The sequence below is a fragment of the Gracilinanus agilis genome, chromosome 2 (genome assembly GCF_016433145.1).
Source record: "Gracilinanus agilis isolate LMUSP501 chromosome 2, AgileGrace, whole genome shotgun sequence".
NCBI lineage: Eukaryota > Metazoa > Chordata > Mammalia > Didelphimorphia > Didelphidae > Gracilinanus > Gracilinanus agilis.
This window is the reverse complement of record NC_058131.1, coordinates 400,989,098-401,004,949: the sequence shown is the minus strand read 5'-3', so window position 1 is coordinate 401,004,949 and position 15,852 is coordinate 400,989,098. Positions and strand designations below refer to the sequence as shown.

At 34.6% G+C, this 15,852-nt stretch overlaps 1 protein-coding gene and 1 non-coding gene across 2 annotated transcripts in view; both read left to right on the top strand.

Moving 5' to 3' along the window:
• The window catches only part of NDFIP1 (Nedd4 family interacting protein 1), a 156,991-nt gene that overhangs the window by 114,504 nt on the left and 26,635 nt on the right, over nucleotides 1-15,852 (top strand). The window contains exons 2-3 of the mRNA XM_044659872.1: nucleotides 10,313-10,400; nucleotides 15,134-15,264. Coding sequence (XP_044515807.1) covers nucleotides 10,313-10,400; nucleotides 15,134-15,264 — 219 coding nt within the window. The remainder of the gene's footprint in view (nucleotides 1-10,312; nucleotides 10,401-15,133; nucleotides 15,265-15,852) is intronic.
• On the top strand, nucleotides 11,093-11,194 carry LOC123238349. Its single transcript, XR_006505548.1, has one exon. It is a non-coding gene; the product is annotated as a U6 spliceosomal RNA (small nuclear RNA).

The window sequence follows — 15,852 nt, the reverse complement described above, 5'->3', positions numbered from 1 at the left end:
GATATGGTATTTGAGTATTCAGTACTAAAGTTGAACTGATTTCATAGATGAGAGTATTCTCTACAGTGGTCTATATTGTAGACTCTACATGACTTCTTCTATACCATTCTTTTTCTGTATCATCTTGTAAATCCTTTACATAAAGGATCTATCCAACCTGCTTAAAATCTTCCTTTAAATCTTGTAACATTAAGTGGGAACTAGTATTATACAAAGACTGTAATTTTTGTCTTTTGAAATGTGATTAATTTGCCTCCTTTTTCAATCGCACATTTCTGATTTAGCCAAATCTTTTACACCAAATCAGTTAGTTATATGTGGCAGTCTTTATCCACCATGTGTCTCATTATTGCCCTTTTGGGTCACTTGCAATTTTGAGTCTTTGAAAATCATCATTTCAAAACATGTCATATAGCAGCACCACAAAGACGCGGATGTTAAAAAGATGGGAGTTTTGTTTTAGGGAGCAGCTTACAATCATTGGATATATTGCAGTTTCCCAATTGGAATCCATCTCACTCCCTTCCTTTGATAGAATTTTGGGCCCCATCAACATGATCTTTGAGAACCTTTGGAAGAGAAATCTTTGCACTATGATGAGTCTATGCAGTGCAACTTTTGTGGAGGTTGATATGTGATAGATAGATTTAGATCTGAAAGGGACTTTATGAATCATCTAGTACAACCCCTCACACCTTTTGAGTCTGAGGCCCAAAGAAATTGTGATGTGGCCAATGTCACACAGGTAGTAATTAGTGCAAAAAATTTTAACCAAGATAACCTTTGATTTCAAATTTAATCATCTTTCCACAGCACCAGTTTGCTTTTCTAAGGAGTAAAACAAGTTCAAAAGGAAATTTTTTTTTTTTTTAAATTTTAAACCTTTAACTTCTGTGTATTGACTTATAGGTGGAAGATTGGTAAGGGTAGGCAATGGGGGTCAAGTGACTTGCCCAGGGTCACACAGCTAGGAAGTGTCTGAGGCCAGATTTGAACCTAGGACCTCCTGTCTCTAGGCCTGGCTCTCAATCCACTGAGCTACCCAGGTGCTCCCAGAAAAATTTTTTTAGATGCTTTTGTTTTAGTTGCTTTGAAAAGGCCTCTTCCCATACACAGTATGCCTATTTGGGTAATCATCCAGAACTAGTAGAAGGAATGGTAAAATAGGTCAATGGAGCCAGTATATAAGAGAGTGCCAATTATTAGTAGAGCCTTAGTCATTTTTTCCTCTATAGCCAGAACAGTAGTGCAAAATATTACATTTCATGTGTTGCCCAGTAACTTATCCCACAAGGTTTTTTAAGATGTTTTCAGGAAAAGCTGAGATTAGTTTCAGCTAATTTAAATTCATTGCTAAGATATGTGGCCTTAAGAATTAGGTACCTTATTTCCAGTGTTGCAGAATGTTTCCATTTAGTTTTTTGAAGAAATTCAAGATGACTGTTACACATTCTGCTTTTTGGAGAAATTCACTGATGAGTGGTCTTTTGAAAGTGAAGGCGTATGCCCATTGGGAGAATTAGAAGAATTCAGGTTGAACACAGGAAAAAAATGTTTATCTTAGTGAATAAAATACTTTTTTCTTTATGTAAAAGGATGGTAATGTGTTAATTTTGTTTGTATATAATTAGTGCAAAAATTGTCTTCTCTTTTGTATTCGTAGTCGACTATAGAAGTAAGGTGGTATAGTGGATAGCACCCTGGACTTGGAATCAGAAAAAAAAAAGTCATTTAAGGTGGAACTCAGTTTTCTCATCTGCAAAATAAGCAGGTTGGATTTGATATCTAGTGTTCCTTCTGGCTCTCAATCTATATTCTTATGAATAGTGGCATGTCTACAGTATTACTTAATAAGTATCTTTTTGAAATAACAATATATATTATGTATAATTTTACATACACCATATAATAGGTATCTTACTGAAATTAACAATATACATTTACTATTATGGTAAAAAAAATTCAAACTAATAAAAAGGTTGGAAGCTAATCTGGTAGTAATTTTAGAGACAGAGTAGCAACCAAGAAAACAATCATAAAGATTTTGAAGTCTTCAGCAAGAAGTTAAAGACCTTTAAGGGACAAGTATTATTTTCATGGTATCTATGTATCTTTACCAAGCTAGATACTGTTAAAGAATAGCTAGAGTATAGGAAGAGTATCAGTAGAGAGTTGCCCAGTAATTCATAAGAGACAAAATCTGAGGCAGGTTAATGATGTTCCTTAATGTTTCTTAATATTGTTCCTTAATAGGCCGATCCTGAACAACACAAAATTAAAAAAAGAAACAAGCAATAAAATTCATGACCTCGAATGTCTATGCTCATCTTCACCAAGTATGAATATCAAGCAGGGTGAACTGGATATCATGAAGTAATACTTATCTGAGACTAGACTGAATAGGATGGATCTTATTACTGAAATAGTACTCTGGATGAGTATAATGGGTGACAGAGTAATGTTGCATATTAAGAAATAGAATTGTATATTATTTCTCACATGAATATGTGAGAAAATCCAGCAAACAAATGAGGAAGTATAGTGGGAGAGTATTTAGTTTGGTAATAATGGTAATAACAACATATAACAAGGAAAATCTTTTATCAAAGCCAGTAAGTTTCCTACCTCACAAAATCCTTGGTATTGAAGAAATACTGAGTCTAGGACTGAACTTCATTAATTTAACTTTTCTAATTTAAAAAACTTTAAAATTTGATTACTTTTAAAACCATTGCTGTTAAAACATCTTCATTTATATTCCTTATCAGATAATAAATGTTAATTTCCTTATATTCTGAAAAAAATTAATCACACTTTAAGCAGAGGAGCAAACTCAAGCAAAATTGCCATAATTATATCTCTAAAAATTACATATTATTGGGGGCAGCTGGGTAGCTCAGTGGATTGAGAGCCAGGCCTAGAGATGGGAGGTCCTAGGTTCAAATCTGACCTCAAGACACTTCCCAGCTGTGTGACCCTGGGCAAGTCACTTAACCCCCATTGCCTACCCTTACTACTCTTCTGCCTTGGAGCCAATACACAGTATTGACTCCAAGACGGAAGGTAAGGGTTTAAAAAAAAGAAAAAAGAAAAAGAAAAAAAATTATATATTTTTGTGAACATAAAAATCAGGTTATTTAGTTTAGTACATACAACTTATGTACATGTCTTCAAGTACCTTAGATTTCACAGGAGAGTGGAAAAATGAAAGTGCTTTGTAAATTCAAGTTTCATTTTACTTAATATATAATGCATGTTGTTTTTTTTTCTGGAAATAAAATCATGATCCCAAAGGTTTATTTCCAAATAGATTATATACAACAGATCTAGTGTTCTAAATGTGACCTTTCTTATTAGTAGCTCTAATTGGTTTAGCAAAGGACTGGAAACTTATAAGAGTGCTAAACAATTTGAGAATTGATGAACAAATTGTGGCAGATGAATATAATGAATGGAATATTGCATCATAAGAAATCACAAAAGGGATGGATTCAGAGGATCTTAAGAAGACATGTATGAACTAGTGTAGCGTGAAGTAAGCAGAACCAGGACGATAATTTATATGAGTACAACATTTTAAAGAAAACCACCTGAAAGACATAATCTGGGTCAATGCATTTCCTTACAGAGTGATGATGGACTAGAGAGAGGTTCAGAAAGAAAAGTACGATTTTGGATGTTGCCAATATTCCCAAATTTTGCTTGACTCTGCTTTTTTTATTTGAACTATGCTTATTTGTTAAAAAGGTGATTAATGATGTCCAAAAGGAGAAAAGACAGAAAAAGAGTTGTTAAAGCAGTTTTTAAAAATGCAGGGAATAGGAGGAAATTTAGGAGAAGAAAAGACAAAGCACAACTTTCAAAACGGATACACTAAATTTGTTTTTAAGAAATTAAAACTATATGTAAGAATTTAAATTTAAGTTTTATGCTAAATATGAGAATTCTAAAGTAATTTGGTCGCTGATTTAAAAATATTACAGCTTAAGTCAAAATGACTTTAGGAGCTTTATTTACAAAGAGGTGGAAAGAGTGAAAGTGGAAAATCAAAGAGCCAGGAGACACTGAGAACCTTCAATTCACACTGGCTAAGATTGCCAAGGTTATCATCAGAACTCACAGCTAAAGGGAGTGTCCCATTGAAGCACCAATGCAGGAATCACTCTACTCATCACCTCAAGCCCACACAGGATCCAGGGAAAGAATCTCCTCCTCCAGTCCAGCTCACCAACATAGAGATCATCCCTGAATCCTGGAGCTGGCCTTTTAAAAGCAGTTTTCTTAATGTCACTTCCTGTTGCTCCCCCACTTTACGGGAACCAGTTTCAGCCTTTCAATTTGCCTAGTACTGCCCAAGGTGGGTGGCAGTAGCCTTTGGAGTTGTCACCCACTCTAGCAAATGACTGGTGAACTCTCATACTTAGTGACTGGTAAGGTACTAAGTAGGGATACTTAAGTTTTTGATTGATTAACTTAAAAGTTGCTGATTGATAGACAAAGAGAGTTTGATTTACTCTTCACATATAGAATAGAGATGTCATTTTGTATATAGTTTCTTTTCTACTTTTTTCTTTTTTATATGTGGAAACGTTCATTTTGTTGGTCTTTGTCAAATTCGGAATAAAAACATTTAAAAGAAGAGATGGCGTTAACAAAAAATATTAGTTCAAAATTAAATTTGACTAATAAAAATATGAACTAGTAAATAGGTAAACCATTAAAATGATTTTCCAGCAGAAATTGTTATCTGTGATATTTAAAGTAAAAGAAAATGATTATCTACCTCATTTCAAATGACATTTTCATTTGTCTGTTGCTAAATTTGTATAGTAAAGATGATAATATTTCACATTCAATGTCTATCTAAAGTGTCAAGGTCAAGTAAATCATTTTAAAGCTCTTATATAATTGATATCGAGCCACATTTTATAGCTACAAAGCAGCAAGATTGCCCATCGATTTTCTTCTTGTTACACTGCACAAATCTTACTTGTTAAAAGTTCTCACATGTATGTTATGTATGTATATGTTGAATAGCAAGTTAAATGATGCTTTATGCATGTTAGCTTATTTGGTGAAAATATGGTGCTAATGAGGCCAATGCATTGACCCCAGTATGAAGCAGTAGGGTCAACATTGAAAATCTTTTTTGAGCCATTCTCTGACCTATAAATGTATGCCCTGAATGCCTAGGGCAGTGATGGCAAACCTATGGCACAGGTGCCAAAAATGCCCCCTCACCCCACCCCCGCCTCCCTGAGTTTGTTACTAGAAAGGCAGAGGGACTCAGGAGCTGCTCCCCTCCCCCTCTCCATCATGCCTGGCGACATTTTTTTCACATGCCCCACCCCTCTGCCCAGCAGTCCAATTGGAGCACACAGGGAGTAAGGTGGGTGGCTCACTGACAGAAGTGCTGGAGGAGAGCAGAGGGTTCAGGCCACTCCCCCTCCCCGCCCTCTACACTTGTTGAGGACATCTCTCACTTCACCAACCCCTCTGCCCAGCAGCCCAAAGGGAACACTTCCTTGCTCCCCTATGTTGGGGGGGGCAGGGCACACCTGACACTTGGCTCGGGGCCCGCAGGTGGTCTCTGATGGAGGCAGGCATGGCACTCTGTCTCTAAAATATTCGCCATCACTGGCCTAGGGGGATTAGACAAAAGCATGTGGGTAGCCTTAACCTAAACTAAATCACTCTTAGAAAAATAAGCTAAAAGACTTTTTACAAAAACTGTATTTCGTTATTCTCATTGAGTTGAATAGAAGGGCATTGTCATGTGTGACTAGTCTTGAAGTTGGAATCAAGAAGACCAGTTCCGGTTCTGTATGAAGACATTCTATATTTTAGGCACTTAACTTCCCTGGGCCTCACATTCCTTATCTGTAAAATGAGAAGGTTAGACTTGATGATCTAGAAGGCCCTTTAAATATCTTTATGGCTATGGTACTATGACCTTGGGATAGTGAATTAATAGCCAATTGATATAATATTTTTTTATAAAATTGTAAGATCTTATGGAGATGAATAGTTCAAAACTTATTTATGCATAGTATTTCTTAATAAATGAGAAGCATTAGAAATTAAAAAAAACATTTTAAAGAAATTGATTGAATAAGCTGTCATCCTGATACAAGATATTTGAAGGTGAAACTGGAAGGAATATAAGATGGAAAAAGATCTGCATTTTTTTTAATGATGAGTTCTTTTTCTTTATCATCAAGGACAATGGACTGCTACATTTGGAGTGTATAAAGGGAAACACTTCACTAGAAACATTTTTCTAGCTAGATGATATATATATATATATATATATATATACACACACACACACATACTGAATAGATATTACAGTCTCAAAGTGGTAGGTTTTAGATATTAAGTTTTTGAGTTGTGACTGTGGTACTTGATTTGACAAAACTATACTGTATGAAATTTGAATACATTAGAAGAAAATGGTTTTATTTCCCTAAATTTATTTCTCATAGGACTTTTACCTTTGTTCTTATCCTACATTCTCTTATGTAGTTATTCTACCTTCCCACTCCACCTCACTGCCTTTTAGAGATAGAACTCTTTGAGACAAAGTCAATAGTCACTTTAATTTTTATCTTCCCAGCCTAGCATTGTGTCTTGTACATAGTACATCTAATGAAAGTTGCATTTGGATGAAATGGAGATACTGATCTCACTATAGAGATTGTTCTACTTTACTTGAATATGAACATTCTGTTATTTTTCAAAAAGAAGATAAGGAATTTTCTGAGGAAGTGGGAATATCTCTTCTGAGAAATCTCTCTTCAGTTATAAGAGACTTTTTCTGTTTTAAAGATTGCTAGGAAACTTCTCATAGTGATGTTGAATGTAAAATCTCTTCATTTTATGGACTTCTATAGTTTTTAGAAGAATTATTACATAGTTAAGTTATGTTGAAGTCACTAATGTTTGCTTATATCATGTTCATGAGATGTAAAATGAAATATAGAAGCAACTATTTGAACTTAATTAAGGATTCATTGTTTGATATTGCTCATCAAGAGGGCAATAAATAGTATTCTAGGATTTAGAACTAGAAGGAACTTCAGAGATGATCACCTCTCCTGAGACCAGGGAGAGGTTATATCTAAGTGAAGAAAATTACAAATCCTGTGAGGTATTAAAGGTCAGTGTTAAGGCAATGTTATCAAAAACTAAAAACAATTAGCCTTATTGTATAAAATGGAGTTTGGAGTGGCACCTTTTTTTTTTTTTTTTTATTTTAAACCCTTACCTTCCGTCTTGGAGTCAATACTGTGTATTGGTTCCAAGGCAGAAGAGTGGTAAGGGTAGGCAATGGGGGTCAAGTGACTTGCCCAGGGTCACACAGCTGGGAAGTGTCTGCGGCCAGATTTGAACTCAGGACCTCCCATCTCTAGGCCTGGCTCTCAATCCACTGAGCTACCCAGCTACCCCCTTGAAAAAGATTTTTTAAGAATGAGAAATGAAAGGTATATGGAACTCTGGAACATCCTCTTTGCATTCCTGAGACTTATTCCACCTAGCGCTTGAAATGTTTGCCAGAATTGTGGGTACTCAGCATGTTCTCACTGCAGAACTTAATAAAGGCAAATATTTGCATTTTATATGAAAGTTTGAATCATTGTAGTTTATGGAATAATTATCTTATACACATTCTTAAGTGTTTTATAAAATTGATTTTTGGTTAAAATTAAATAATTTGGGGTGTATTTTGGCTCAAGTTTAATATTAGGCAGAGGAGCACTGGGAACATTCCCAGTACTACCCAGACAACTGGTCTTACTTACCTCCCAGCCCTCATCATCATTATCTAGAGAAGTAAATCTTGTGGTCAAGGGGCCAGCCTTCCCCACCAGCAGCTAATCCACTGCCACACAGAGGGCACAGGCCCATTAAGTGAATCCTTTACTATCATCCTGAGAGGTAATTCCTATGAAGATGCAGCCTAGCAACTGCTCCTCTAGGTGCTGTAGCCCCTAGCTTCTGCTGACCCAGAAAAGAAAGTTCTTGCTACCAAAGTCCTTGGCCCTTCAAATGGTTCAACCTCAGAAAGGACTATCATTTTATGAATGGAAATGACTTTAAAGAACAAGCATTATCATCTGCTTTTCATCATGCCCTAAGGATCATGGGACTTTAGAATGTGAGCTCCTTGAGAACAGGAACTTGCTTAACTTTTTCTATTTATGTCCCTAATACTTTGCAAAAAGAAAGCATTTAATAAATGTTATATTCATTAAAGTACTTGTAGTTGGAGAATTATGTTTTGGCTATTATAAAAATTGGCTTGTGCAAGAATTTGAAATTGAAAATTTGATAATACTAGCATTTGCAAATATGCTTTTTTTTACCTTCCATCTTAGAATCAGTACTGTGTATTGGTTCCAAGGCAGAAGAGTAGTAAGGACTAGGCAGTGGGGGTTAAATGACTTGTCCAGGGTCACACAGCTTAGGAACTATCTGAGGCCTAATTTAAACCCCAGATCTCCCATTTCTAGTCTTGGATTTCAGCCCTTGCTGCCTTTGAAAGTTCTTTAATAAGTTTTCAGAGTAGTGACTGAGCTGCCTTGGTAAAGAGAGGTCACCCAGTGGGGAACAATTTCCATTGAAATTATAGGGATGAGCCCCCCAAAATGTCAGTAAATCTGAAATAAAAGATTTAATCTTCAAAAATCATTTCCCCTTTACATGCTCCATGGTCTCAAATTGTATTCTTAACACCAGCTAGTGCACAAATCAATACTATTGGTGAAAGGGAAGATTGAGTAGATGGCCCAGTGAAGCCTGTTACTACTTTGGAAAAGCTAAAATCTCATTTTTCTTATTCTAAGTTAGTACCGTTCTCATCCATCAACAGTAGAATAACACATTTGACATGTGTGCTAAAAATTTGGAGAGGGAATGTGTTGTATTGGGTTGATATCAGCCTTAGTTGGGTTCCAAATCAGGAACACCTGGGTTCTATTGCTACTAATAAGAACAATAACTAACATTTATATAATGCTTACAATGTGCCAGGGACTATACAATTTACAATTATTTTCTCATTTGATCCTTCCCGGAGATAGGGGCTATTTTATAGGGAGGCAGTTACTGTTATATATATATATATGAGGGAAATGAGGCAAAAAGTGGTTAAGTGACTTGCCCAGATTCACATAACTAGTAAATGTCTGAGGCCGGATTTGAACTTATGTTCCTGATTCCAAGGCTTCCTGATTCTAGGCCTACTGCCCTATCTGCTGTACCACCTAGCTGCCCCGTTGGTTATGTAACTTTGGAGAAGTTGCCTAACCTCTCAGCGACCTAGTTACTTCTCCAAGATTGTTAATTGCAGAAGAGTAAAAGATTTACATTGGTAGAAGGGACTTCTTCACCAAGATTTCTGAATGAAATAAGTCAAAACAAAAAAGAAAAGGACTGAATATTTTGAACAATTTAGTTCTTGTTGTCAAGTGCCTAATGTAGGCTTTCGTAGGTGGAATTAGGATAGAATTTTATTTGTAAAATCTAGCAGAATACCCAAGCTATTTGATATCATTAAAACATCTTGAAATATGAAATCTTATAGAAAAATTAGTCTGGGGGACTTGAGTTGAAAAATATCTAAGCAGAGTGTTTGCATAAACATCTTATTTTTCTTAATTAGTCTTGCCACTATGTGGTTAGAGCACTGGGCTTGGAATCAGGAAGATTCCTCTTTATGAATTAACATCTGGATTCAGACACTAGCAGTGTGATCCTGGGCAAGTTACTTAACTTTGTTGGCCTCAGTTTCTCATCTGTAAAATGAACTGGAGAAGGAAATGTTAACCCCTCCATTGGTTTTGCCAAGAAAATCCCAAATGGGATCACAAATAATTGAACATGACTGAACAAATTCCACACTACCTTTTATATAATCTCTATACACATAAAGAAAAAGAGGATTCATACGTTTATGATATATAATGTATAATATATAATAACATATCTAGAACTATTGGGTCAGCTCAGTGGCACTATGGATAGAGTGCTGTGCCTGCAGTCAGGAAGACTCGTCTTCCCAAGTTCACATCTAGCCTCAGACACTGTGTTACCCTGGACAAGTCACTTAACCCTGTTTGCATAAGTTGGAAAAGGAATTGCAAACCACTCCTGTATTTCAGCCAAGAAAACCCCAAATGAGGATACAAGACGTGATGGACAACAGTGAGAGCGAACTATTCATAGCAAACATTTAAGTACAGCTCTGTATACAGCACTGTCATCATATCAGAGAAGTTTGATTTATCACATTTATTAAAATTTATTTCAGCTGCAGAATGAGGAAGAGCCTGGAGAGCCTGAGCGAGTCGTTAACGACGCTCCTCCCCCGTACAGCAGCATCTCTGCAGAGAGTGCAGGTAAATGGAAAAGGACTGAATTGCCTCATTCTTTTCATGATTCTCAGAGATTTCTTTTTCTAATATATTTTCATAAATGGTTGCCTTGTTATCTTTAATCTAATTTTTGTTATTTGACCTTAGGGGTGCAGTTTTCTATTAGATAATGTTATTCAATTTGGCTATGAAGGGCCCAAATTACTTTTCACAGGATTAGAGTCATAGATAGAATCCTAGAACTGGAAAGGTCCAATTGGTCATCTTTTCTAATATAAACCTGAAGGAGGAAGAATCTTCAATTGACATTTGGTAAATGCTTGCTTCTTTAGAAATCCTGGTATGTTGACTCATGATATCTTCTTCCTTCAGTTCTTTACCCCAGGGCAGTGATGTCAAATTTAAATAGAAAAGCATGCCTGTGGGCTGCATATAGACTTAGAATCTACAAATTAATATTATCTATGTTGTATTGTATTTTTATTTATTTTGTTAGACATTTTAATCTGGTTTGTTTCTGGCAGCCCTCAGGAGTTTTGAAGGTCTTGAAGTCTGACACCTCTGCCCTAGGAGAATTCTATCAAATTCAAGATTAGTTAGTTAAGATACTTTCCTTCAATAAATCACCTCCAGGAAGATCACAGAATAGGAATAGATGTTTGTTTGTTTGTTTTTTTAAATCAGGTAGCACTTTTTTTTTTAAAGAGTTGGAGGGTGCTTGCTTCAGCAGTGCATATATTAAAATTGAAATAATACAGAGATTAGCATGGCCCCTGTGCAACAATGACATGCAAATTTGTGAAGTGTTCCATATTTTTAAAAAAGTTGGAGGGATATGTATAAAAATTTATAGCAGGTCTTTTTGCAGTGGCAAAGAACTGGAAACTGAGGGAATCATCAATAGGGGAATGTCTGAAGCTAGTTATGGATTTATGATATATGAATGACAGAATATTGTTGTGCTTTAAGAAATGATGAAGGGGCTGATTTCAGAGAAACCTGATAAGAATTGCAAAAAATGATGCAGAGTGAAAAGAGCAGAACCAGAAGAACAATTAATACAATAATAGTAATATCATTAGGACAAACCACTTCTTAATGACTTAAGAACTCTGAATGACTAGCTGTGTCCAAAGGAATTGTTTTAAAATGTACTAACCAACTGCTGATTCAGGGATGATGGATCAGTGCAGAATGAGGCATATTTTATTTTGGATATGGCCAATGCAAGAATTTGTTTTGTTTGACAATACATATTTGTTACAAGGGTTTTAAAATTTTCTTTTTGAAAGGAGAGAAGAAGTGTGGAGAGGAAAGAGCAGATTTTTGTTAATTAAAAAACAATTTAGTTAAAGACTTCATTAATTGGAAAAATTTTTTTTAATTAGGCTTAGTTTAGATCTCAGACTTAATTTAGATTATAGACAGATATGATATCCTTAGAACAGAGAAATACAGAACTAAAAGTGATCTTGGGACAGAATTTCAGAGATGAAGGGACTAATAGTCATAAGACCAAAATTATCTAACATGAAGGCATCCACAGTAACATACTGCTTTAGATAATATCTAAAATTCTTTGTTATAGTTTATATATTTGGATTCATGTTTTTACAGAATTTATTATTAAGGGCTCCTTTTTTACATTGCCAGTTAAAGAATAAAATCAGAATGTTGAAAAGTAAAGTATAAGCCAAGGTTCCAGTAAATGCACTAATAGAAAGATGAAAATTAAAAGCCTCGAGATTATTCTGCCTTTTTTGGTTTCTCTGGTTCTGCTCTATTTTACATGATTTTTTGTTCTTATAGTTTAATTAGTGTTGTTATTTATGATTCTTTTATGAACCCATTACTCAAGTCTATAGCATTTAGGTTTATTATGATGCTTTTATGCTATTAAAATCTTAATAAATTAAAAACTTGGGGGCAAAAGTACAACTCATGATTGTCTTTTACTAGGCTTGAAAATGAACAAAAGGAATCAAAACAATAAATCTAAATGGGCTGTATTCAACCTCATTTTCCTTTATTTCAATAACACTTTGAATTTAGCATATACTTGAAGGTGATGAGAAAAGGAAGCATCATGTTGTTAGGGGAATAGGCTAGAGCCTTTACTAAGGCTTGTAATCAGATGACCATCTGGCCAGCCAAGTAACTTTTCCATCTTTTACTTCACACTGGGATTATATGGGGTATGTGGATTGTTTCTTTGAAGTTGCTATTACCATTCTTGTCTCCCCTGCAAACTAACCTTAGTAACTGGGGAATTTATCAACTGCCTTCTTCATTTTTGAGTCAGTAATGACTGACCTGGAATTAGAGGAGAGAAAAAAATATTTCAATAGTCTTTTTTTGGCTAGCCTCCTTAAATTTCTGTAGATTGAAATTGAGGATATCTAAAAAGGGACTAAAGAGTCATTCTCCCTCCCCTCCCCTCTTTGATCTGTAACTCTAAGCAGTACTGGTAAAAACTAAAGTTGGCAAATGAATAGCTGGATTCTTATTTTAGAAAGAGTAAAAAATCCATTATCTTGACTATGTACAGTCTTTGGAGGATAAGTTGTTTTGGATATCTGAATTTTCTGAATGTATTAAAATTTACTTCTTTGAATACCAACATATTTTAAAAATTTAACAATTTTACCCTATTATATTACCCTAAAGTTTAAAAAATAGAATCGTTTGAGTGATTGGTGGGCATCATTGTATTACCCTAAGTTATCAAGAAAAGGTTAAAATATATTCACTATACTTTTGAGATATGCAGGGTCTATTTACAATACACTACCTCAAACGATTCTATTTTTTAAGTTCATTGGTTCTAATATATGGACTCTGAAATGTTGTTTGCTAGTTGTTGTCATTATCTCTTTGCATTTTGAGCAATGCCAAGGGTACCTGATATTGTTGTGTTAAATGTGCAATAGAGCTCAAGTTAATACGAAGCATTTTATTTGTAGTTTTAAAAAATGATTCCACATATTTTGGAATTGGAAGCAAATTTTTCATAAGGACCCTTTTTTTCTGTTAACACCTTTCTTTTTCAGATATGAAAGAATCTTAACTCATCATTAAGATGTTAACCAATATTTGATTTTAGATTTGACGTAATTTGTGGCTTTTTCTTTGTAGGGGAAATCTAGAGCTATATTTCGTTCAGTTTGGCATAACTTTTTAAACATCCTTAGCACTTTCTATAGCAGTAGAATAATTTAAAACTAATAACCAAATTATAAGTTCATTTTAGGTATATTATTTTTTTACAAAGTGTGTCTTCAGGTAGAAAGGAATATATATTTATAGAGAAATCATACAGATAGTTTTTAAAATAACAATACAATAATGTAAGAGCCAAATTGCATAGATTTTGATATGGATAGCCTTTCTAATTTCTTTTTTTTTCCTTTTTATTTCTTAAAACCCTTACCTTCTGTCTTAGAGTCAATACTGGGTATAGGTTCTAAGGCAGAAGAGCAGTAAGGGATAGGCAATGAGGGTTAAGTGACTTGTGCAGGGTCACACAGCTAGGAAGTGGGCCACATTTGAACCCAGGATCTCCCATCTCTGAGTCCAGCTTTCAATCCACTGAGCACCTAGCTGCTTCCTCTAATTTCAATAAGGCATGAGAAAATTATTAAAAAATGTAAATTTAATCTTGATGAATTATAGGACATTTTTGTTTCCCACAGGATATTGTAGGAATTTAATTAAAAGAACATTAATATAAAGAGAGATTAAGATTTTTCTAAATAAATGCTTTTTCTAATGTAAGTGAGTTTTTGACAATTGAGGCATTGATTTGTGAATTTTCATTTCTAAAAAGAGAAAAGAAGGCTAGTTGATGTTATGCCTTGTTTCTGGACCTAAGCTATCAACTTTTCATATAAAATAATGGTATATGGTTCTGCTGGTATATTAGCCATATCATACATGACATAATGTGGTGGAACCATAGACTTTGACCTGGAAGGGACCTCAGAGAACATTTATTCTAGAGTCTTCTTTTTTTCAGATAAGAAAAATGAAGCCCATGGAATTTTATTGTCTTTTATTAAGTCTTACAGGTAGTAATTAAAGATGAAATTTGAGTCCAGATCTTTTGATTCACATTAATTGTTTACACATGTCTGTGTGGTAATGACAGCACTAATCTTTTATATAGCAATATGACATGATGCAAATGGTGTTGAATTTGGAGTCCAAAAACCTATCTTCAAATCATGGGTCTGTCATATAACTTCCTTAACTTCTCAGGCACTCTTCATCATCTGTAAAATGAGGGAGTTGGATCAGATGACTTTAAATGTCTCTTCTATCTCTAAATATTTGATCCAATAATGACTTCTCATAATAATGTACACAATGCATATGTTTACTATGATATGAATTTTAGCTTTTAATAAAAACAGTTATTTCTTCATTGTAATGGAGCGGAATCCACTATCTTCTAAAAATAATCTTTGTTTCTTTGGTATATGGTATTTTATTTATTAGGTTAGTTTGGTTGGATAGGTTTTTCTTAAGTCAGTTTTAAAAAGGAGTTTGTATTTTGAAAACAAAAAGCACATGACAGTGGAGTTGTACTAAAAATATGGCAGGGTAAATATGATCTTGGATTTAAAACTTTATTTTTGATAATCTACATAGATATCATTTAAAAATCATACCTATTGAGAGACTGCCTGGCTTAAGCAATAAATAAAGTGTCTTAAAGCTTTTTTCTGTATGTGATTATTTTTAACCTTTCTCTACAGCATATTTTGACTACAAAGATGAATCTGGGTTTCCTAAGCCCCCTTCTTACAATGTGGCTACCACATTGCCTACTTATGATGAAGCAGAAAGGACCAAGGCTGAAGCTACTATCCCCTTGGTTCCTGGGAGAGTGAGTATTGAACATGACATGATTAATTATTGTTGTGTAGGACTTACATTTGTTTAGTTATTTATTAGATATTGTAAGATTAAAAATTAATACCCAATACTCCAAGTATTACATTTTACAAGATTTATTAATAATAACTTCAAATAGAGGAAGTGATAGCCTTAGTAAAGAGAAGCTTCCCAGACCACACACTAGGGAGAAGAGAGCAGTGATGGGGTTACACACACCTTATAAACAAACATGTGGACAAAGGGAAAAGGATGCTGAGAAACGTAGTTCAGGGGCACAAAATTTTCTAATTAAACAATATGAGGAAAGTAATTCCTGAGAATACTAGTAATTTTATTTTATTTTTAAAACAATTACCTTTCATCTTAGAACCTATATCTAATAATTCTAAGACAGAAGAGTGATAAGGGCTTGGCAAATGGGGTTAAGGAACTTGCACAGAGTCACATAGCTAGGAAATATCTGAAGTCAGATTTGAACCCAGGACCTCCTGGTTCTGTTCTTAGCTCTCAATCTACTGAGCCACCTAGCTACTTCCAAATTTCAGAAGAACTATGTCCTTTTAAGAAAAATAGACTT